The sequence below is a fragment of the Pezoporus flaviventris genome, unplaced genomic scaffold, assembly GCF_033815535.1.
Source record: "Pezoporus flaviventris isolate CSIRO_AGI_PZ_B2104156 unplaced genomic scaffold, CSIRO_AGI_Pfla_v1 ptg000001l, whole genome shotgun sequence".
Classification (NCBI taxonomy): Eukaryota; Metazoa; Chordata; class Aves; order Psittaciformes; family Psittacidae; genus Pezoporus; species Pezoporus flaviventris.
Window position 1 is genome coordinate 21,365,556 of NW_026892549.1, and position 22,524 is coordinate 21,388,079.

A 22,524-nucleotide genomic window follows, 5' to 3' on the forward strand; every position below is an offset into this window, starting at 1 on the left:
GTCCTGAAGCTGAGCTGAAGGCAGAGGTGGTTCCACCCCGAAGACCCTACAGCCCAAATCAGCAAGCCAGGAGAAAGGAAGCTATTGAGTATGAAGTCTTCCAAGTCACAGGGACCTGGGAATGGAGTCTAAATGGCAAGCCTGTGCCTCATCATTCCTTACACTTGTAAGCAATTCCTTAGACCAATAAGCAATGGAGACAGGGCTGAATCTGACTGATTTACCTGCACAGTCCTCTTAGCCCAGGCTATTTCCATGCCAGCAAGTCAGCCATGCTCCACCATCACATCCCCACCACACATGGCTTGTACCTCCCCCTGTGTCATGTTACCTCCCCTTGGCTAGTGAACTAGACCAGTGTCAGGTCTAGTGCAGCACTGGATGCAAACCCTCGCAAAGCATTGCAGTCTTGTGGTGTAGCTCTTTGTTGCAGGTCCAAGCCGAGCCCTTAGGAGGTCTACAAAAACTTCTGTGCTGGCAACAGCCCTGCTCATGGCATCTCTTGATGGGGATGGGAGCAATTGTGGCCAATGTGGAGAAATTCTGAGAAGCTGATGCCATTGTTGCTTTGGTAATCGAGGGAAGCTGGAAGGTGTGAAGGGGAAGGACTGGGAGGGACAGCTAAGCTGTGCTGCTCTCGCGTGTGGGTTGCAAATAAACTCCTGCCCTCAAAAGAGAAATACGTCTTGGTGGTGACAGATAGGTTGTAAATTTCTGGTCCAGGGTGAAGCATACTTTTGCTTAGATTTAATTTGTTTCCCCATAATCACCTACAGTTGGTCTTTGAGCACACTGGTGGTCCACGGTGGTCAGAGAGTCTGAAAGCAGGTAGGAAATGTCCATAAAGATGAATAAAGTGCGTTTGGAGGAAGCAAGAGGCTGGTTGGTGTCTTGTCAGTATGGTGAAGACACATGCTTCTCCTATGTGTGTCTGCTAAGCGTTTGCAGGCTAATTTAGTTTTTACTAATTGAGTATTTTCCAGGTAGTTACTTCTTGACATCATTCTGTGGAGAAGCCTTTATACTTCTAGTTCTCACTGGGGTCTTCTTTATGGGAAGGTAGTGTCTGCCTTCCTGAGCATACATCTTTTCATATTCTTTTGTCCCATCTTGCATCCAGACATCCAGAGCCTCTTTGGTTGGGAATTTGTCTTGTTTTCATCCTAGACAAACTACATTTGCTCTCCCCTTGTACAGAAGACTTTCCACATCTTAATTCTTTCTTGTGGAAAGTTTTATGGGGGAATCTTTTAAAATGATCTATCCAGGATTTGACTCATTACTGTATGGTTAAACCCAGTTATCTGATTCTCTCTCTCAAGGTCTTAGTTTGGCCTGTTACCTTTTGACTGCATTATCTGCTGAGCATGTAATTTCTTCACTTTCTTTCTTAAGATGTTTTAGTTTATTTGTTCATTGAAGTAAGTCTCATTGTCCACCTGAATGTGGGGAGGAAGATGGAAAACAAATGCTTCCCTTATTAAATAAAACCACAAGTGTATTTATTGAAGCAGGCTGCTTTGAGGAGATCCTTGCTGTTGTGGGTGTTTCCCTGAGGTTACATGGTATTTTGCAGGCGCAAGCGAATTCGCTCTGCACATAATGAGAATTGGGTATTTATTTAATCTTGGGCTTTTTGCTTGGTAGCATGGGTTCACCCAACTTCTTCGCTTGGAGCTAAGGCAAAAATGCATCTGCTGCTTCCCACAAAATAGTGTGTGAGTGAACCCTTCAAAGGCTTGTGTCTGGGCTTGTTTTGAAAAATTAAATTATGATGATGAGGGAAGTTTCCTTTAGAAGTTCCAATGGTCACCTTGGAAGTTCTCTGCCCAGCTGGTAAATAGAAATATTGAAGGAAACACTTGCCCCAAAACCCCTTGGTTTTGCTTTATGCCTGGGGTGGCGGTAACTTCTGGGTGTCCAGTGGTGCAGCAGCAACCCATCCCTTGTCCCATCAGACATCTGATCCACTCAGTGCACCCACAAAGTCAACTACTGTTGACTTTAGGGCAGAGCTGTAGGAAGCCTTTTTGTTTTGCTTTTATCTGTTGTCCTTTGCCAGCTGTGGAATTAAGCTGAGAGCAATCACATCCTTTCCTCTCCACCTTCTTCCAGGGCAATTAGTCATGAATTGCTGGCTTGGTGTGGCCCACAAGGATGGTGGCACATGGGCTCTGTGGACCCCATGTTTTGCCCAGGGTGTGTGCAGGAGCACAGGCATGGGGGTGTTCACCCACCCTCAGCTCATTGGTACCCTTCTCCTACTGCAGCTCTGCGTTCCTCTTGGCTCACTGAGCTTTCCTCTTCAAGCATCCCTATCCCCAGAGCAGACTTCTCCAGCATGGTCCTGTTCTGCTTTTGCTACTTGGACCTGTAAGTCCTTCCTTCACTAACTTCATATCCCTTGATGCCAAAAACGGTCAGTCTTAAAAAAAATAAAAAAGGAAAAAATAAATTGGGAAGCAATTTCTAGATGGTGCCAAGGGATTAATTGAATTGGGCAGAAATAATGTGGGAAGGAAAATAATCCAAAATTGTGATGGTGCGTTACTGAATGGTGGGGGGAAGACTTCTCTGCCTGCAGCTGCCCCACTGCACTGCACTTGATCGAGGGCTGGGGGGCTGGGGAGGTGCATGGTCCTCCTCAGCTCTGTTTGCCAGGGGGGTGCCCCCTTGCCTGGGGCTGGTGTGGGTGCATGTGTGGGTGCATTGCAGGGGTCCTCCATAGCCTGCAGTGAGCAAGGCTGTATTTTTGGTGGGGTTCTGAGGGACATCTTGTGCCTTTCATTCTCTTTCTTCCTTTCTTCTTTATGTTTTTTTAATAAAGTTGAATGCGGGGAATGTTATTTCTGGGCTGAGAGGTAGTGGTCACCAGCCCTGGTAAAGCACCCATGGGTCCCTTTGCTGCCCTCTTGCTGGCTCAGGTATATTGGCATGAAGACAGAAAGTTATCGGTGAGCCTCAGCATAACCACAGCTTGCTTTTGCCACTGGCAGCCTGGATGGTCATACTGGTGAGGAGGTCCTTGGGCTACTGTACAAGTGACCTGGGCAGCTTCTCCTCTTCAGCACCTTCCTGTTTGTTTTCTCCTCCTGTTGCAGCAAAGCCAGGCTGCAGGGTTTGGTTTGGTTTTGGATTTTTTTAATGTTTTATTTTTTTGCCCCCCCTCAAAGGTTTTCTCTCTCCTCTCTTCCTCTATCTTTCCACTCTCTCTTGCCCCAGGCTATGCACCAGTGACAGGGATGTGCCACCCACTCCGCAGCTGCACCCTCAACCATGAAGATGGCTTCTCCTCGGCATTCGTCGTTGCCCATGAGACTGGCCACGTGTAAGTCACAGGGGCAGAGCTGGCTGTCCCCTTCTTTGGGGGAAAAAGCATGGTGGAACCCCTTCCTTTTCAAAAGAGACTTTCTGCTAGTGCAGATGTGTGTACCACTGTGGCATCTAATGGGCTGGTGTAAATCCCCCAGGAACCTGACTTGACACCAGCTTTTCCCATCAGGTTAGGCATGGAGCATGATGGCCAGGGCAATCGCTGTGCTGATGAGACCAGCATGGGGAGCATCATGGCACCACTGGTCCAGGCTGCCTTCCATCGCTACCACTGGTCCCGCTGCAGCAAGCAGGAGCTCAACCGCTACATTCAGTAAGTCAGTTTTAACCAGGAGGGGCTGTTCTCCCTTCAGATGGTGAGATGATTGCCTGCATTCTGTACCCAGCAGCTCCTGCATGAAGCAAGCAGTGGACAAGTCCCCATTGGGACTGCTTGTTTTGGCCAGAATAGTAAAAATGAGTCCTTGGGAAGTTATTTTCTGTTTTTCTTCTACTAACAGCTTTGGTTCCTTGGTCTAGTCTGAATTCATTTTGAGCTGTGGATGCTGGAGGCAAATAGGAGCCTGATGAAAGCTGGAGCTGTCAACAGAGCAGTAGTTTGAAGCTCTGTGCTGGTGGAGCCCACATCCAGATCGCAGATATTTTGCCGTTTGCTTTGGGCAGCCTGTGTGGTTTTCCCTTTAGGCTATAAAACATTCTGTGCTGCATAATAAGGTGTAGAAACGGGCCATGAGGTTTCTGAGTGTCAGAGCCAAGAGCAGCAGGAAAGCAGGTGGCAGTGGTAGTACCCACTGGTGCCAATGTGCTCTTTTCCCTAGGGAGCTGCATTCAGCGGAGGGATGCTTGTCTTTAATTGACTCTGCACAGTTGGTCTTTGCTGGACACATTTTTCAGTGCCAAGATGAATCAGATTTCTCAGTATCTGAACTGGAGAGAGAGCTGGAGGTGAGGGAGGGTGTGAAGAAGGGAAACCTTCCATGTCTGACTGTTTTGCCCTCCTTCTCTGCAGCTCTTATGACTGCCTCCTGGATGACCCTTTTGAGCACCAGTGGCCCACACTACCCGAGCTGCCAGGTATTAACTACTCCATGGATGAGCAGTGCCGCTTCGACTTTGGAGTGGGCTACAAAACGTGCACTGCGGTGAGTAGGGGTTGCATGGCCACATTGCCACCCCCCAGGACCCCCAGCCAGGTGCTGTGGGGCAAGGAGGGGTGCTGTGAGCCTACTGGGACATGCCGCTGCCGTCCCAGCCCAGCTCCTCTGTGCTCCCCAGTTCCGCACCTTTGACCCCTGCAAGCAGCTGTGGTGCAGCCACCCAGACAACCCCTACTTCTGCAAGACCAAGAAGGGGCCACCCTTGGATGGAACCGAGTGCTCTCCAGGCAAGGTAGAGACTGGTCCTTCATGTCTGTTTCTTGGGAGGGGACAGTGACACCCTTGAGGGCAGCAGTCAGTGGGTGCCCATTCTTAGCTGGTGCCAGTTCTTAACTGGCATTACTCCTTATTTTCCCCAGTCTCTGCTCAGATGAGGACTTTGCTTTTCTTCTGATCTGCCTGCTTCTGCAGAGAAGCAGGTCTGTTTTGTCACCTGGCAAAAGAGCAATGCCATCATTGCACGTACAATGTCACGATGGCATCAGCTTTTACTTTAGGTTCTCTTAGCATGCCTGTTAGCACAGTATGAAAGTGTGGATACGTTGGAAAAGCTGCTGGCCCATGTAGGTTTTGGGTGGTTCTTTGCCAGAGAATGGCTTGATGCAAAGTATCCAGCACCTTATGATGAGTATCTGTATAAATTCCAACAATGTCGTTGAGAATGCAGTCTTCTCGAGTGCTTCAATGATGCTTTGCTAAAAGGTTCCAAAATAAGGCTTTTTGGAACGCATACAGATGTTTTACATGTCGTGCTGGCACGTGGCTCCAGGTGACTGCAGCATCTACACTGGGAGGTCCATGGGCTGGTCAGTGTTTTGCCTCTTCGGGGACCTCACCTGCATCTGTCACAGTGGCCACTGAAGGCACCATTGGCTTTTTGCCAGGGCTGGAGTTAAACCCTGGGTCTGGGTGCCCATGGGGTGATGCTGCAGCTTCGTGCCAGGCGTAGTTACATGCCTGGGAAGAAGTGCAGAGCTCTTTATTTTGCTTACTGAAAACAAAACAGCTTGCTGCTGTGCACCACGCAAAAGTTTGGGTTCGTCCTCCTGTGCCAGAAGGGAGACATCCCCAGAGCTGGTCCAGTCCTCGGCCCAGGTATAATTCACTGCCTGTCCAAGGATCAGCGTGGGTAGAAAGAGGAGTTCAGTTGCAGACAGAAAACCAGTCCAAAAGCTCAAAAATACAGTGTTACAAAAAGAAATCCAAAGGGATTTGTTTTGCAGAGGGATCTTTGCCAGGCTTGTGCCTTTAGCAGCCTTTTGCACAGGTTTGTCCTCCGTCTGTGCAGCTGCATGGCTCGTGTATCATGTCTGGAGCAAATCAAACCTCCTTCATTGCCCACTTTTCCAGCTATCATTTGAAAAACTAAAATACTTGCGACCAAGTAAACCCCAGAGAAAAACACGATAGTATAACCCAGCTGCCGGCTTCCCAGCTGATGTAAACCACCACTGTGCAGGCTTTTCTATATCAGATTCAAGCACAGATGTGTTGGGAACCTGCCCTGCTTATTCCTGTTCCTCTGCTGCATTTTCTGCTGTGAGTCCCAGCTGTAGAGCTGTGCTGGGCTCTTGGAGCAAAGCCACCCGTCTCTTTCTTCCCTTCTAGTGGTGCTTCAAAGGTCACTGCATCTGGAAGACGTCAGAGCAGCCTTATAGCCAGGATGGCAGCTGGAGCTCCTGGTCCAAGTTTGGCTCATGCTCCAGGACCTGTGGTGGAGGCGTGCGCACTCGCAGCCGGAGCTGTGACAACCCACCGTACGTTTGGTCTCTGCCTCCGTCTCTTTTAGCGGGGGTAAAACAAAGTGGCTGAGAGCCAGAGGTTCCTCGCTCTTCCACTTGTTCCCCTCCTTGGCAGGGATGGGGACGTCTGCTCCTGTGTGACCTGTGCCATGCAATTGGGCGCTGAGCTGTGTTGTGTTTGAACAGCATTTCCCACCCCCCAACCCCGACACAATTTCAACCCACCTGCTTTATTTTCCAGCCCAGCATATGGTGGGCGTCACTGTCCAGGATCCACCTATGAGTACCAAGTGTGCAATGCTGAGGAGTGCCCGGGGCCCTACCAGGATTTCCGTGCCCAGCAGTGCTCCAAGCGCAACTCCTACTACACCCACCAGAACAGCAAGCACTCCTGGCTTCCCTATGAGCATCACGACGGTGAGCGGCAGCAGGTCCTAGCAAAGGAGCGGTAGCCAAATTACCTTCTCCCCTGGACTAGGCTGCACTGGTGGCCATCACCATGGAATGGAGACTATGCCAGCTGCACAGATGTTGGGTTGTGGAAAGCTCCTGAGGTGGAAACTAGAGTGCAGTAAACCAGCATCAAGCAGCCAGGTCTTTAAAATCAATCTCTTATGCTTGTCCTCAGGTGACCCATAGGGAACCCAGACATACTCTGGTTCCTTCTGTCTCAAAGTGCAGCAGAGTTGGGCTGGGATCAGCCCATGTTCAAATCTCTCCCTGCTCCTCCTGTGCTAGGAAAATGAGAGCCCCTTGTAATGGTAGCCACAGATAACTCTGTGCTACTTTAAAAGTTTTATCTCTGTTTTCTGTGTGCTTTGGCACGCAGAGGACTTGTTTTCCTTGGAGACGGTGGGGTGATGGCCCTGCCTGCTTGCTCCCGGAGCCACAGTGGGGGAGCGTGCTGCTCCAGGCTGGGATGGGAGCCAGGTCTGTCTGCCTGGCTTGGTATTCCTCATGCACACAGCCAAGTGTCTTGCATTGTTGTATCTCATAGCGTGTCTTGTCCAGCCGCCTTCTCTTAATTTTCTGAGTGTGCTGGGCAAAAGTGCAGACTCTTGAGCAGCAAAAAGGTGCAGCAAAATAAGGCTTATGAATAGGCTGGGCTTTGGAAATCTGGCTGTGCTCATGGTTACAGGCTGAGATGGTTTTCTGTCTTCAGTCACCCTAATGTATTTCCACAACCCCCCTTTTTTTTTTGTTTTCTCCTTTTTCCCCTTTTTGTTTTGCCTCAGATGCTCAGAAGTGTGAGCTGATCTGCCAGTCCGAGGGAACAGGGGATGTGGTGTTCATGAATCAGGTCGTTCACGATGGTACCCGGTGCAGCTACCGAGACCCCTACAGCATCTGTGTCCGTGGCGAGTGCGTGGTGAGGAGACGACAGCTGCTGCATGACCATCTCTGTCCTTTGCCTGTCCAGGAGAATGCTTGCGCATCCCCTTGACCCACTCACTACTCCTTGGGGATGCATGTTTTAGCCTGGGGACTGACCCTAAGGGCAGCAAAGAGCTATGGGGATGGTGGAGCAATGGGAATGGTTGCAGGCATGTAACTCTGCTTGTCTTCTCTTCCCCACGGGTGACAGCACGTTGGCTGTGACAAGGAGGTTGGCTCCCTGAAGCAGGATGACAAGTGTGGGGTCTGTGGAGGGGACAATTCCCACTGCCGGACTGTGAAGGGCACACTGGCCAAGACCCCGAAGCAGCCAGGTGAGCAGGCTGGATGGATTTGGGAGTGGATTTGGTCAGGGTAGGCTGGATTCACATGTGGCTGTGAGCGAATGTGTGTCTGGTTGGAGAACACCTGCCTTTTCCTCCATCCTTCCTCCTTCTCTTTCAGCAAGTGTTTTGAAGATGTTTGAAATTCCGGCTGGAGCTAGGCACCTTCAGATAGAAGAGATGGAGCCAGCATCCCATAGCATCGGTGAGTTTGCTGTCTCCCTTCACCCACTACCTTTTTTAGCCCTGACAGTTCCCACGCAAAGGGTCTTATTTGAGTCATTCCAGTCCTTCAAAGGCAATGACCAAAGGAAATGATGTTGAAATACCTCCTTTTTTCCTCCAGCTGTTAAGAATCAAGCCACGGGTAATTTTGTCCTTAATGCTAAGGGTAAAGAAGCCAAAAGCCATGTGTTCATTGAGATGGGATTGGAATGGGAATACACTGTTGAACATGGCAAGGAGAGCCTGAAAACCAGTGGTCCTCTGCATGAGGCCATCAGTGTTTTGGTAAGTCTGGTTTACACATGCTCTGCGGGTGTGGGATGTCCATTACCCAGTGGTATAGAGAGGGAAGGTGGTCCGTGATGGGATCTGGGAGGTGATGGAAGGACTTTGGTAGAGAAGGGATGTAGGGCATGTCATTAAAACTGGGTGAATGAGCTAGCCAAAAGCAAGAGACAGTGAGCTGCGTGCAGGAATGGCATAAGGATACATCACTTGGGTTCTTGCCTTTGAGGCTAACCATATTTTGCTCTATGCAGCAATTGGTTATGACTCCATACCTCATTTTAGTTATACTGCCATTTTAGGTAGTTAGGTATTGGGTTTCCTGGGTGCTTGAGGAAGGATAGGTCTGCACTCCCTTCCATCCCCTTGGCCGGTGCTTGCTTTGGGTGTAGACTGTGAATCTGCAGGTCAGAGGAGAGTCCAGGGACTTACGACCCAAGGCTGGAGAGTTGGGTCGTTTGGGCAGCGTTTTACTCCACAGCTGGAGAGATGTGTTCTCGAAGGGTAAATTCTGCATTCAGAGCCCACCTAATCATGTTTGAGGTAGTAATGTGGTTTGTTTCTCCTACAGTGTGTACTGTACCGTTGTTTACTTCTTTTTGTTTTGATGGCCTCGTCTTCCCTTCTCTCTCCCATGGCATCTCTCCTCCTTCTCCTTCCCCTTCTTCAATTGTCTTCTCTGCCCACAGGTCATCCCTCAGGAGGAGGAAGCAAGGAGCAGCCTGATGTACCGGTACATCATCCATGAGGACCTGCTGCCCATGATTGGAAACAACAATGTCCTGCTGGAGGAGATGGATTCCTATGAGTGGGCCCTCAAGAGCTGGTCTCAGTGCTCCAAGGCGTGCGGAGGAGGTAGCTTTCCCTTTGTAGCAGCCTACAGTGTGTGCTTGGGAGGATGCTCGGGTATGTTAGGCAGTGCATGAGCCCTTTGGAACACCTCTGGCTTGGAGACATGCAGATGCTGTTTTAAAGTGTTTCTCAACAAGATCGCATGTTGCAAGGCTTTACACCTAGACTTGGTACTGCTTGGAGGCCTGGCTTTCTTTTCCACACCCATACCCATGTTCTTTGCACCCCTGTAATTTGGAGGATCTACCACACAGGAATATAAGTGTTAAAAAACATTATTGCAGCGCAGTTTAGAGGAGCATTTTGTCACAGAATCTTAGAACAGTTAGGCTTGGAAAGGACCTTAAGATCATCTAGTTCTCCTTTGGACTGATGTCTTATGAAAACGGGCTTATGTGATCATGTTTGCATACCTATGTCTGTCTATCCATGTACCTACTATGATTTTTTTAATTCCTTGGCTGTTTTTAAGTGGATTTGAGCCAAGGAGTCTTGCAGATGACTGCTCCTTAAGCCTGGGTGAAGTGCTGCTTGGGTCCCACCTGAGTGGTGACATCTGAGAGCACACGTCCTGCAGGAATGCAGGAGAGGGACTGGGTGGAGAGCTGGTGGGAGCCCTGCACCCATTGCCTCACCCCCCATGCTGTGCCCTGCCAGGCATCCAGTACACCAAGTATGGCTGCCGGCGGAAAAGCGACAACCGGATGGTGCATAGAAACTTCTGTGACAATGGCAAGAAGCCGAAGCCGATCCGGCGGCGTTGTAACCTCCAGGAGTGCTCCCAGCCAATGTGAGTAGTCCTTGGCTGGCCCGAGGTGTTTTCATCTCCTCTATGGGGATACTGTGGGCCTCATTGGGAGTGCACCAGCAGCTTCCTAGTGTGGGCATCTCCTCTAACACCTTTGCCCTGTCCATCTTCTCCCCGCTGGCAGCTGGGTGGCCGAGGATTGGGGCGCCTGCAGCAGGTCCTGCGGCAAGCTGGGGGTGCAGGCACGGGTGGTGCAGTGCGTGCAGCGCCTGCAGGACGGCACCAACCGCACCCTGCACACCAAGTACTGCCCTGGGCAGCGCCCCGAGACGCGCCGGCCCTGCAGCCGCCTGCCCTGCCCTGCACAGTGGAGGACGGGCGCGTGGTCCGAGGTGAGCTGGGAGGGGTGGGGAAGCCCTCCGGTGAACAGCAGGGTCAGGAGGAGGGTACAGGAGCTGGGTGTGAAGGCCAGGTGCTTATGGAGCAGGCTGCTCTCTTAGGCGTGGTGATAAAGGTAAAAGAGCCAGTGATGTTTTCACTAAGGCTTGTGGGGAAACTCAGAATTAGACAAGAGATAGCATCACTGTGCACCCCAGTGGAGCGCAGGGAGGGTTTGCTATAAAGGGACAGGGAAAGCCCTTACTAGAAAGCACCACCCACCTGAGGAGTTGTATGTGCCGGTACTTGTGAATACTTGCCCTCGGATGGCTGTCAGGGCACGCTGTTTTCCTCACCCCACCACCGACTGTCTGTGTGTTTGTGCACAGTGCTCGGCCAGCTGCGGGGAAGGCGTCCAGCAGCGGCAAGTGCTGTGCAAAGGCAGCGAGAACGGTGCGCTCTGCGAAGGGGACAAGCCAGAGGCCGTTCAGGGCTGCCACGTGGCCGTCTGCCCGGGTGAGAGAAGGAGCAGGAGGGGATGGTGCTTGCGGGGGGCACGCGCTGACAGGGACCAACCTTCATACTGTCCTCCAGCCCACCTCAGCTTCCGGGGATGCCAACAAAGAAGGCTGGGTTGAACATCCCTGATGCCGCTGGCAGAGAAAGGGTTGAAGGCCAGCCTAAATATTGTCACTTTGCTGTTCTGGGCTGTGATATTTGTTGCAGATGGTGTTGGGTTTTCTGGCAGTTTAAGGATGTGATAAGCTGAAGGATACAATGGGGATTGGCACCCTGGAGTTCACCTTGGGGGTTTTTGGGTGACTTAAGTGCTGGGCCTACTGGCTGCTCATTTCTAAGGATATCCCTTAAAACAAAAAAGTTCCCCACCAAAACACCCTACCCAGCTATTTTGAGTGCCCCAGCCTCCTGTGCCAACTGGACATCGTGGTGCTTTCTCCGCAGAGAAGCTCTCTGGCATCACCACCAGTGCTGACACCAGTGACCGTGGCACATCCAAAGGACAGCGGGTGCCTCAGGATGGAGACAAAAACCCTGTTAGCAAGATCTCCTCCAGTAAGCATCCCTCCTCGGGTGAGGGTGATGCTCCCAAGGGCTTCTGCAGCTCTCCATGAAAACACAGGCGGGTTGGAGAGAGGACACACATCCAGCAGTGGTTCTGGGGAGCTCTGCCCTCTGCATCTCTGATGCCTCTGCTTGCAAAGCCTGCTGCTCGGTTGCCATCTTGTGGAGTCTGGGATCTTGCAGTTTCCACTGCCTTTGGCTGGGCACCGTGTTGCACTTCCCTTTGCCTCCTGCATTTTATGCCCTTTCCTTTTCACCTTGAACTTTTTTTCAGCCTGCATCAGTAACATGGCTGGGTTTTGCCCCTTGCTGCAAGCAAGGGTTTGCCTTGGAGTGCTTCACAGGTGGAGTGAGATGCGTCGCTATCTAGTTTAAGATGCTGGTTTGGAGCATCGCTTACTCTCTGTTCTTTTCTCCTATGCACAAAAACCTTGAGCATTTTGCTTTGTTTTCCAACTCCCTCACTCCCCTTTCCTGTACAAGCATTGCCAGAATTGCTGCCTGGGGCAGAGAGCAAGAGTAGGTTTGACAGCACCCTGCAAAGGGGGTGGAAGTGCCTAGAAGTGCTCAGAAAACATGTGGATGAGGCCCTTAGTGACACGATTTAGTGGTGGACTTGGCAGTGCTGGAGTAATGGTTGGACTTGATGATCTTAAAGGTGTTTCCCAACCGAGCTGATTCTGTGATTGGAAGAGTGCAGTGGTGGGAGCAATGCCATAGTCTTTCATTCTGCCTGACACTGCTCTGTCCTTCTCCAGGGGAACCCTGCCTTGGGGACAAGTCCATCTTCTGCCAGATGGAGGTTCTGGCTCGCTACTGCTCCATCCCTGGCTACAACAAGCTCTGCTGTGAATCCTGCAGCAAGAAGGCATCCTCCACCACCAGCTCGCCCCTAGCCACCGGCCCCAGCGCTCTCCTGGGAACTGCTGCTCCCAGCCCTGCTCCCCTGCTCTCCCCCGGCCCCACTGCCTCTGCCCAGAGGGAACACCGGGGGGGCCCCACACCGGTGCCTCAGGCCGGGCCAGCCACCAGTGGAGGGATGCCCAGCAGCGGTGCTTTACCCAGGGGGCTGCCAGCCCCAAATGAGCCGGGCAGGGGCTATGCAGCCAGGTAACCCCTCAGGACACCTCCTCATGGGGCAGGGGAAACCTTTACCTCCCTCCCTCCCTCTCCTCCTCCCCCTCTTTTTCCTCTCTTCCCCCACCTTCCAGTGGTGGTTTTCATGGATGGCACTGCAGGGTTTGGAAACGACCCAGTCACCCAGAAATTGCCAGGAAAACCACTTCTTTCCCAAGATCCCCCTTGCCTTCCCAGCTGTGGCATGGTTTTTTGCTGTTGATAGCGCCACAGAAAAAAAGGCAAAAAGGAGCAAAGAAAGCATCAGCGGCTTGGCTGTGGGTAGACAGGCTGCTTCCTCCCACGGTGCTAAAAGGACTGGGGGTGGGTGGGATTTAATGTTGCTTTTTCCTTCCCCCTGCCCGAAGCAGCAACACCAGGTGTGCTGGACAGAAGGGTCCTGGAGGATGCTGGGAATATGGGGGGGGGGGGGGGGGGGGCAAAAGCAACCAGAGGTAGGTGGTAAGGTGTGGTGGGTGGGAATGTGGGGAAGTGCCCAGACTACCGCCCTGGCCTGTCCCTGTTGGGGTAGAGTGGAGGATGGAGTATAAGAAGCATAGACCAGCTTCTGTCTTTCATTGCAGGATAGGCAGAGATGGTCCAGGCAACATTAACAGGAGCAATAAGAATAAGGTGAAAGACCAAAAATACTTGTAAAAAATGCCTGTCACCTGGTGGTGACTTTTTAGCCAATATTGTCGTTGAGCTGATACCAATGCCTGGCCTCCCCAGGACCACCAGCCTGATCCCTGCACTCTGGTACCCAGTGCCTGTGGGGCATCAACACCATATGGAGGGAAACAGGGATGACTGGGAAGCTGGGAGTGGATTTTAGGGGCAGTTACAAAGCAAGGAGAGAGGAAGATTCATCTGCATCTTTTTTAATGGCATTAATCCTCCATTTCACTCCCTCCCGTGGAACAAAAATTAACTGTGCCAAGTACAAAATGTATGCACAGCACTTTAGGAACCTAGAGCTGCACACACCTTGCTTGGTGTCAGGATAGCTCCAGGCACAGGGTCTGCCTGGAGCAGTTACAGTCCTCAGAACCTCCCCAAAGCAGGATCAGGTGATATGCTGTGTCCCTGAGGACGCAGGCATGTTGTGATTTTGGTGCTTAGGGGTGTGCATCCTCCCAGCTGAGGGTATCCAGTGCCTCCAGGTGCAGTTGCAGGGGAAGGTGGGCTTCTGTGGGGGATGAACGCTGGTAGGGAGGAGGTTTGGGGGTCAGAGGGATGCAGGAGGGCAAGGCTTGGCAGATAGACCAGTTTGGCATTGCAAAGCAGGATCTCATGAGAGTATGTGCATGGTTGTGGGTCCATCTGCTGGCCCTGGAGGTGCTGCTTTTGGCCATCTGAGGAGGAGCAGGACAGGGCATCTCTGTGGGCTGTGCTGCGCAAGTTCTTCAGGTGTCTAGGGGCTTGCTGGTGAAATGGCCCAGGGTGCTTGACATGTACTGAGAGCCTGTGGGTGTAGGGCATGCTGCTGTTTGAGCCTGGTGTTTTCAGTGCTGTTGGTGCTGTCAGTGCTGTCGAAGCACTGCATTAGTAACACTCGTGGCTGCAAGAAACTTGAGGTTGGGGCATCTCAGAGGAACTCATGTCAGTGTGCATACCTTTGCTGGTTTGATGTAGGTTGTGGCGGGGGAGAGGTAGAGGTACATGCTTCAGTGGAAATGAATGGATACCCCTGTGCATTCCTGATGTTTTAAGCTTTGGACTCCTTCTGCAAAGCTCCCCTGGAGCTATTCAACAGTACAAAAAGGGCTAAAGAGATGTTAAGGCTGTAGCTTGTGCACTCTTCTGTCCCTGGATTGTCTCTGAATGTTAGAGCATTTATCTAATTACTTTTATAAGCACCTGAGATACGAGCTCCCTGCCTCTTGGGTGCTGCCCTTTGGCATTAAGTGGGCTTCACAAAAGATGGAAGGAAGCCACACATCTGTCTGAGCCAATAACCAGCACACCTCGTGGGAGCGGACAGATGGAGGGATGCCGATGAAACACAGCGGTGGGGTGCCCAGGTCCAAGGCGTACAGGTATTAGTACCTGTTGGATCAACAAGATACTGTGGATGTACGAGGGTGGGATTCATCCCTCCGACCACTGGCGCCGCTGCTGTACCCTGTGCCAGCCTATCCACCAGCGCCACCCTCCGTGGGGGTCAGCATTTATTTATTGTGCCAAAGATAATGCTTTGTTTACTCTTCAAGGAACGGCTCTCCCTAGTGGCAGAGGTTGGGGCCCATGCAAGCTGTCCCACACCCTATCCTGCTGCTGGAACAGCCCTGGGCTGGCTCGGGGCAGGACTGAACTTGCTTTGCCTTTCACTGCCCAAAGCAAGGCTTTTCTCAAGCGTTCAGCCCCCTGCCCTCTGGTATTTGAGCCATTGAATAAAAACAAAACCTTGGCCTGTCAAAAAAGGGCTGTAATGTCTCCAGGGTGCAGTATATGTGTGTGCATGCATGCATACATACCCACTCCTTCCTCCCAGATGCTCAGCTGCACCCCTCCCTTCAGTGCTGTCCTGGGCATTAGTGCTTGACTGTGTTAGGGATATTTGCGGTGGTTCCTTGCTATACCTCGGAGGAGAGCTGTGGCTCAGGGCTGGCCCAGCCCCTTGCAACCCGCAGCCAGGGCCCCTGGGGGGGGCTTCGGGGCAAGGGGGCTGTGCTGCAGGTGCTAAACCCCACCTCTAGCTGAGAGAGGTGGGTGAGATTTAAAACAGGGTGCGATAACCACCCCCTCTGCCACATTGAGTGCTCTGGGGGGTGATGCTGCAGGGCTGGGAGCCAGCCCTGGGTGCTTGTTCCAGGAGAGTGTAAGAAGCGCCTAGGGCAGGCTAAGGTTGAGTCGCTTCTTGCCCTGCAGATGTCGCAGTGCATGGAAAGCTGTGGCATGGTGATGTAGTGCTGCGATGGCCCAGCTGCCTGCAGGGATTTGGTGCTGTCACTGGGAGGAGAGGGTGCATCTGGTCCCTCGCATCCTCCTGGGCTTGGCAGGTACTCCAAGTCATTCCTGTGATGTAACCTTGTCCAGTGTTACAATGATGTATAAAGTTTTGTACATACGAGATTCAGAGCTTTTTAACTTTTAATATTTATTAATTTTGTTGGGTTCTTTTTTTTTTTTTTGAACTCTAACATAATGTAAAAAATAAAATAAATCCACATCAGGATCTCTTTCTGTTGATTTATTCAGGGGATGTGAGAGGCATGTAAATACGAGTGTGACCTGGTGTGGTGGTTGAAATGGTTTTCACACAAGCCACAGCCTCTTTATTTTATTTCAACCCAGCCCCCTGCTCCTTATCAGCCAGAGTTTCACATAGCTATTTTGAGGTGATTTTCCCCCACCTTAAATAAGACAAAGACTCAGCCAAACACACAGATGTATAAATTACAAGCACCCTGCAGTGGCTTTAATAACATGCTGAGATATGCAGCTGCTCAGTTTCACTCTTGCAAGGCTTGTTTCTAGCCGTGGTTGGTAGTGGCTTCATGGTACAACGCGCTTGTTCCCAGGGTGCAGAATAATGTCAGCATCACCGGACCAGCCATCCCTGCTGCTGCAAAGGCCTGTGGATGTGGGATGGCTGGTGATCTCCTGGGGATCCTCCTAGGATAAAACCCAGCAGGGGGTTTATCATGCTGCAGGTCTGCAGTGACAAGCTCCCTTAAATTCGTGGTCCTGGAGGGCATGATGCTGCCTTACAAGGTCATGGGGCTGAGTCTGACCCTGCTGCTGCCTTTTCCATTAGCTGCTTTCTGACGTGCCATGCCACCACCTCTCATGTTGCAGTACACTAAGTCAATTGGACTGATGATGGAAAGTACATTTCTGAAGCCCTGGGACATGGCTTTAGTATCATGCGCCTGCTCTGTCTGTGCCTGCTACTGTTGGTATTGCAGGAGAAAACCCTCTCTATTATGTACGTATACGCACACGTAAATATATAGCTTAGCCATTGCAAAAATTATAAATAAAGATGCATTACTGGTTCAGGCCAAGAAGAGCCCCTGAGCTTGCACTGACAACTCGGGCTATGGTCAGGTCATAAAGAACCATGAAAATGTTTGGGTAGCATCCCCTTGCTCCTGTGTATGGCAGAGAGGAGCGCTGCCGAACACCAGCTATTGTAGCTGCTCATGGGCAAGGTTTGGGCAAGGGCTTTTAGGTAACCTCTAATGCAAGGCTCAGTGTTGCCTCAGTTGCCCCAGTTTGCAGATGATCTGCTCCATCCCTGAAGCAGAAGCATGATGCTGGGTGCAGGACGTCCTCCAAGCTTGGGGTTGCTTGGTGGGTGTGGCGTATCAAAGACGACTCCAGTTCTGGTGAAATCTGAAGACCTTTATTTCCTCTTGCATCCCTTTTATAGTCTACTAAGTGCTAAGCAGTAACTTTCCACTCTTTTACTCCCTTATCATCCCGATTTAGCAAAACTACTAAGGGTTACAGGTATTCACAGTTTCTTCTGTCTTTGAGGTGCACATCCTGCTTTATCTTGCAAACCGCCTGCTTTGTTTTGCTAACCGATCTGTACCCTTCATTGTTCTCTTTACAGTTCCCAAAGCTTAGGCTGGAGCAGGGCATTAACACCTGGTGTTTTCTTCCCAAGGCTTAAGCCCATCCAGGGCAACAGCACCTGGTATTTTTCTTTACTGCTCCCAGGGCTTAAGCCGGACCAGGGCGATAAAACGCCTGGATCCATTTCTTAAACTATTTCTATCCCATCACCCACAGCTGGGTGCACTCTCACCCCATTGCTGGTAGCTGTGGATCCTTGATTGCGGCAGCAATGAGCAGGACAAGAATGGGTCTCCTGCTCAGTCAGTGTTCCTTGTGGTTGGACAGAGTGCATCCTTCTGCAACTCAAGGGCATGCAGTGGTAGAGAGGTGCCGGCCAAGGTGCTTGATGAAGTCTGCTTGGGACTGCGGCAGGACATGGTTAATGACAGACTTGGGAATCCAGCCCTTTGGGAGAGAAAACACCCCAGATTTGGTCCCACTGGGTCAAAGAGTTGGAGCACCCATCCCAGGGAGGAAGGCGCATTTGCACACTAGGATTCATATCCCTTGCTGTTGCATTGCACCCCAAGCAACATGTTAGCACTTGCCTTCAGGTCCATGTTCAGGAGCCAGGTGAAGCGGGTACGACTGGGGTCCCCTGCCAGTGGCTGCAGAACTATGCAGCTCAGCTGGGACTCGGCCCTGCGGTGGGCAAGGGAGCAGGCAGTTAAGATATACCCCAGGGGGAGCAAAACAGGGCAAGGAGATCCAGACCAAATGCAACAGAGGTAGCTCTTGGCATGCCTCTCTTGCTGTGCCTGGTGCAAACGTTCATGACTGCAACAGTGATCTCCTCCCTGCAGGGACATGGTACCCTGTGATGGTCATTTTGGGGGGGGGGCTTTACCTGATGCACCCTTCCTGTAGGGGCAGCTTCTCGATGTGGGTGGCAGTGCCCACCAGGTAGACGGCCGTCTCCTTCCTCCCGCGGTGCCGCACACTGACGAAATCCCGCTGGCCCACCAGGTTGCCTGGGCTGGGAGCGGTGACTTCGTGTGTCACCAGTGTGTCTGTCCCAATGCGCTGCAGCACCTACCAGAGCAAGGAGTGCCCCAGGGATTAGGCTTCTTGTGGCTACTCTTCTTGGGACATCCCTGGCACCTCCTTAACTGTGCCCAGGGGATGTTAAACCACCTCTGGGACAGCATCATGGGGTGGCAGCATGAGCAGAAACAGCAGCAAGGTCGTGGCTTAGGGCTGGCATCTGGTGATAATTAAATTCCAGTCCCTTGTCCTTTATTAAGAGGGAAAGTGGGTGATTTTTTTTTGCAGGTTTTTTTTTCACCTGGGCTGGGACCCTGCTATTTCTTTTTTTTAAAGGGACAGGGAAGTGATTGTAATAAGTAAGCAGAGGCTGGGTAGCATCTGAGCCAGCCCAGGTAAGCTAGGGGAGGCTTTCTGAGTCTGGCAGCTTGCTTAGTGATGCTGTGATTTGGCAGCTGAGTAATAAGGCAAATTCTCAACAGAAGCCCAAGACAACACGTAAGCTTCCTGGGGGTGCCCCCGCAGTGTGATATATTTGGTTTTGCCTCATTTTTTGAGCTGATTTCTCTGAACAGCTTCTTCCCTCACATTGAAGTCTGAGCAATGTCAGAGTCCCCCAGAGTGGAAAAACCTCTGTGACCAGGGACTGTGTAGAAAAAAGCTTGGAAACAACACGTTTCTCAGTGCCATGCCAGTAAAGCACGTCTTCTCTCCCTGGGCTGATATCCTGCTCTTGCAGGATGCAGGATTATCTTTAATCCTTCAGCAATCTTAAACCCCTCAATAACTATGACTTTTTTTTGATGCTAGCAACCCTGGTGATGCAGTGTCTGATGCCTGCCCATGATGGTATCTCTCTGCCTGTGGTGCATTCCTCCCCATTTTACCTTTACCGCACTGATGGCTGGGTTCCACTGGGGCATTTGCTCAATCCTCTCAAACAGCTCCCGGTGCAGCTGTGCCACCGGCATAGGCAGGACCACTTCAGCTCGAAACACCTTGCCCAGCCCAGGGAGGGCAGCGCTGGACATGGTGGCCCCATTGTCCTGGGAGAGCAGAGACACTGCATCAACCCCAATGTCCCAGGAGGCACTGGCTATGTGCTGAATGCCTCACCAATAAATCATCCCAGTCCCGTTTTTAATCACCCCTTGGTTTACAGGTGAAAGCTGTTATATCTAAATCGTGCTACTATGATTGCCTTTTTTTTTTTTTTTTTAAGCTCCCTTCTAGCCAAATTAAACAATTCAGCAAACACCTTAAAGAACAAACACTGTAAATAATAGCAAAGGGCAATCTGTTGGGTTTTTCTGCAGAAATGCTCCTGGCTTTCCCTGGGAACATTAATATCTGAGTTCCTCTTTCAAGCTTTTTCTTGCTGTCTATTGACTTTGCAGATCTGCTTGTGAACGTTTTTAACAAAGGTTTGCTTGGAAACCCTCTTTGCCGTGCATGCTTTTGCACAGCATCTCTCCTGCACCCACAGTTTCCCTTCAAGCAGGAGGACTAAGAGAAGCAAATCTCCCCTCCCCAGACTCATTTCTCCTCCTGAGAGCTTTTCTGGCGTGAAGCAGCAAAGGCAGGTAGTGGCCGGGCTTTACCAGTATCATTTCTGCCTGCCAGCTGGTGTGCTGCTGCAGGATGCTCAGTGCTTGCTGCAGGGCTGCTTCTCCCTGGGTGATGTAGGAGAGGTCCACACTGGAGAACTGGCTGGGGCTGGTGTCTCCAACCAGCTCAGTGCAGGCTGCAGGAACAAGGTAGAGCAATGTGAAAAGCCCCCCCCCCCCCCCCCCAGTATTGAAAAGCCCCCCCCCCCCCCTCCCCCGGCTTGATGCAGAAAACCTCACTCTCAGGAATATCCCTGGCATTCATTTGTGGTGTCTGTGCTGACTACTTGGAAAGGGTTTTGAAACTGTTTTCCAAATCAATTCCCAGTAACACTGTGGTACAAACTGCATGTTGTTGAGGTATTATTAACATTGCATAGGCAGCCTTTGGAGCAAGCTGCACTTCAAAAAAGTCCAGATGAATTTGCCGGTTTTGAAGTCTTTAGGTAAGTGGTGGAACTGAAGACACAGCAGACATGCAACAAAACACTGAAAAGTGACTGCAAGCTCTGCTAAATGCTTTGACTGCCTGTGTGGAGAGCCAGTGCAATTTACCTTCCCAGAATCTCAGGGTTTCCCCACTAACGCAATTTGCTATCAGTACAGGAATTGTTTTTAAGCTACCAAAGAGCTGGATACCAGCCCAGCAGTGAGAAGACAGTTAACTCTGTCCCACAAAATATGGTTCAATTCAGATGGAGAAGGGTGCATTTTAATACACATCCCTCTATCATGTGTTGCAAGGATGTTGTGAGCAGGGCTAGGAAATTTACCCAAGCACCCGCGCTGAGCTTACCTGTCTCCTTCCCCATCAGCCTCTGAATATAAGAAGGAATTTTGGAAGACAGGTGGTGGGACCCTCTTACCATCAGTGCTGTTGTGTCCCTCTGTATTGCTGCAATGGCTGTTGTCTTCAACCCTAGGGAGAGATATGTGGGCTTTGGCGAGCATGGAGCATGCGAGGAAGATGATGTGGTGCTCAGTGTCTCTGCTGGAAGCTCGTCTGGAGCTAAGACCAAGACTACTCTGTGCATGATACAACGTGGAAGAGAAAATAGTTGCATAGATGTGACCATAACCAAGGAGGCCTGTCCCAAGGGAATGCCCATTAGATGCAGACTTAGTATCTCCTTTAGGAATCTCTTTTCTGCCTGTCTTTCCTGAGGTTGGAGGGAAGCCAAGCAGTGCTTACCGGGCAGGTGGCGGAGGTGGTCATGGGCAATGCCGCAGCACAGCTTGATGGTGGCCTGCAGCATGATGCAGGAGCAGGGCTGCTTCTGGGAGAATGCTGCATCCCAGAGCATCTTTATAGCTGGCCTGAAGGACGGCACCTTACGATAGGACTGTGCTTCCACATAACGGCTGGGAATAAGGAGTACTCAAGGACAAGGCAAGTGAGAGGAGGGGCCAGAGGAAAAGGGAACACTTCCTTCTGAATAAGGAGTCCCTGCTTTTTTCTTTCCCTTTGCAGGCAGCTATGGATGAATGCATCTCTAAGGCACAGCTGAAACGGGGCACTTTAGTGGTCCCCAGTGCCACTTTATCAAGGGCTGTGGTGGCAAATCCAAGCTGGCAAAGGCAACTGGTGACACACGGAGGGAAGGATGGGGTGGGATATGAGAGCAATGTGGCTCTGGCTTCACTGTGGTGGGATATGAGAGCAATATATGAGATATATTGATATGAGATATCCCACTGGGGTGGGATATGAGAGCAATGTGGCTCTGGCTTCACTGTGGTGAAGAGTTATTGAGTAAGTAGGAAAAGCAGTGGCAGGAAACAACTATTTCCACACAAAGCTAATAGAATTAAATATAATTTCTTCTTTCTGAGCCGTGGTGTTGGGTCTGCTCAGGTGAGTGTTCACTCCCAGGAGCAGCCACTCACTGATGGGGTGACACTTGCAGCCCATCAGGCATCCCAGCAGCTGAGGAAGGCAGCAGCCTCTGCCAGTGCAGGGAGGTGGGCCAGAGCAGCAGCTTGTCCTTGTGTCACCCTTCACAGCCTCGTCCCACATGGAAGACAGTGACTATGGCTGTCTCACCAAATATGTTCTGGGCTGCTAATACCTTATTTCCCACAGCAAGCATCACATTCCTTCAATACTCCCACTATCAGCAGGGATGACGGTGGTAGAACAGTTTCCTAGAAAACATTCAGGTTTTTTTCCCCCATGCTTTTTTTTTTTTCCTGCTGTGCCAGAGGGTTTTATCGCAGCCCTACAGACTTGTTGGCTCAGCTCAGCCAGTTCCCAGGCCCCCTGCCTGACTCACCAGCCCCAATCCTGAGCTTTTCCCTAGGCTTTTCCTGCAGGAATAACCTTATGGCACAGCCACTGGTGCTTACACAGCTGTATCCCATTGCAGCTTCACAGCTTTCTCCTTCCATTTCTGACTGCTGGGCAGGTTATAACAGCAACCCCTTACTAGTGCTGCTCTTTGGATGCTCTGCTGCTCATTTGCGGTCTGCTTCATGGTCACTTCCTATGCAGTGGCACCCAGATAACTATCTCTGTGCATATCCTGTGCTTGCAGGAAAGCGCTGCAGATACGCCTGTGTGATGTACCTGGCCCAAAGCAGCTGCAAGCTTTGCAGCAGGAGCTTGGGAGGTACACAGCAGCACAACTGCAGCTCTATGGGAGATTTGTTATTGCCACAGCTCTCTGGTGCTGTGATTTACAATGCTGCTTTGGTGAGTTGCAAATCACTTTTTTTGTTTTGTTTCTG

At 51.1% G+C, this 22,524-nt stretch overlaps 2 protein-coding genes across 3 annotated transcripts in view; one reads left to right on the forward strand and one right to left on the reverse strand.

Moving 5' to 3' along the window:
* ADAMTS14 (ADAM metallopeptidase with thrombospondin type 1 motif 14) overlaps window positions 1-13,059 on the forward strand; it is a 33,855-nt gene extending 20,796 nt beyond the window's left edge. For both annotated transcript variants that reach the window (XM_061447526.1, XM_061447528.1), the window contains exons 7-22: window positions 3,223-3,328; window positions 3,503-3,646; window positions 4,343-4,475; window positions 4,609-4,722; window positions 6,099-6,247; window positions 6,474-6,649; window positions 7,468-7,601; window positions 7,818-7,941; window positions 8,072-8,155; window positions 8,297-8,460; window positions 9,150-9,315; window positions 9,970-10,102; window positions 10,245-10,452; window positions 10,828-10,954; window positions 11,402-11,512; window positions 12,280-13,059. In XM_061447526.1, coding sequence (XP_061303510.1) covers window positions 3,223-3,328; window positions 3,503-3,646; window positions 4,343-4,475; window positions 4,609-4,722; window positions 6,099-6,247; window positions 6,474-6,649; window positions 7,468-7,601; window positions 7,818-7,941; window positions 8,072-8,155; window positions 8,297-8,460; window positions 9,150-9,315; window positions 9,970-10,102; window positions 10,245-10,452; window positions 10,828-10,954; window positions 11,402-11,512; window positions 12,280-12,635 — 2,429 coding nt within the window. In that variant the 3' untranslated portion in view covers window positions 12,636-13,059. The remainder of the gene's footprint in view (window positions 1-3,222; window positions 3,329-3,502; window positions 3,647-4,342; window positions 4,476-4,608; window positions 4,723-6,098; window positions 6,248-6,473; window positions 6,650-7,467; window positions 7,602-7,817; window positions 7,942-8,071; window positions 8,156-8,296; window positions 8,461-9,149; window positions 9,316-9,969; window positions 10,103-10,244; window positions 10,453-10,827; window positions 10,955-11,401; window positions 11,513-12,279) is intronic.
* A 4,328-nt stretch (window positions 13,060-17,387) lies between these two features.
* On the reverse strand, window positions 17,388-21,319 carry LOC133266321 (steroidogenic acute regulatory protein, mitochondrial-like). The gene is made up of 7 exons (XM_061447534.1): window positions 20,990-21,319; window positions 20,594-20,716; window positions 19,792-19,934; window positions 19,078-19,236; window positions 18,054-18,238; window positions 17,755-17,848; window positions 17,388-17,611 (listed from the first exon to the last, which is right to left on the reverse strand). The coding sequence occupies exons 1-7, from the start codon at window positions 21,099-21,101 to the stop codon at window positions 17,510-17,512; spliced, it is 918 nt and encodes a 305-aa protein (XP_061303518.1). The 5' UTR covers window positions 21,102-21,319; the 3' UTR covers window positions 17,388-17,509.
* Between the last annotated feature and the right edge of the window lie 1,205 nt (window positions 21,320-22,524).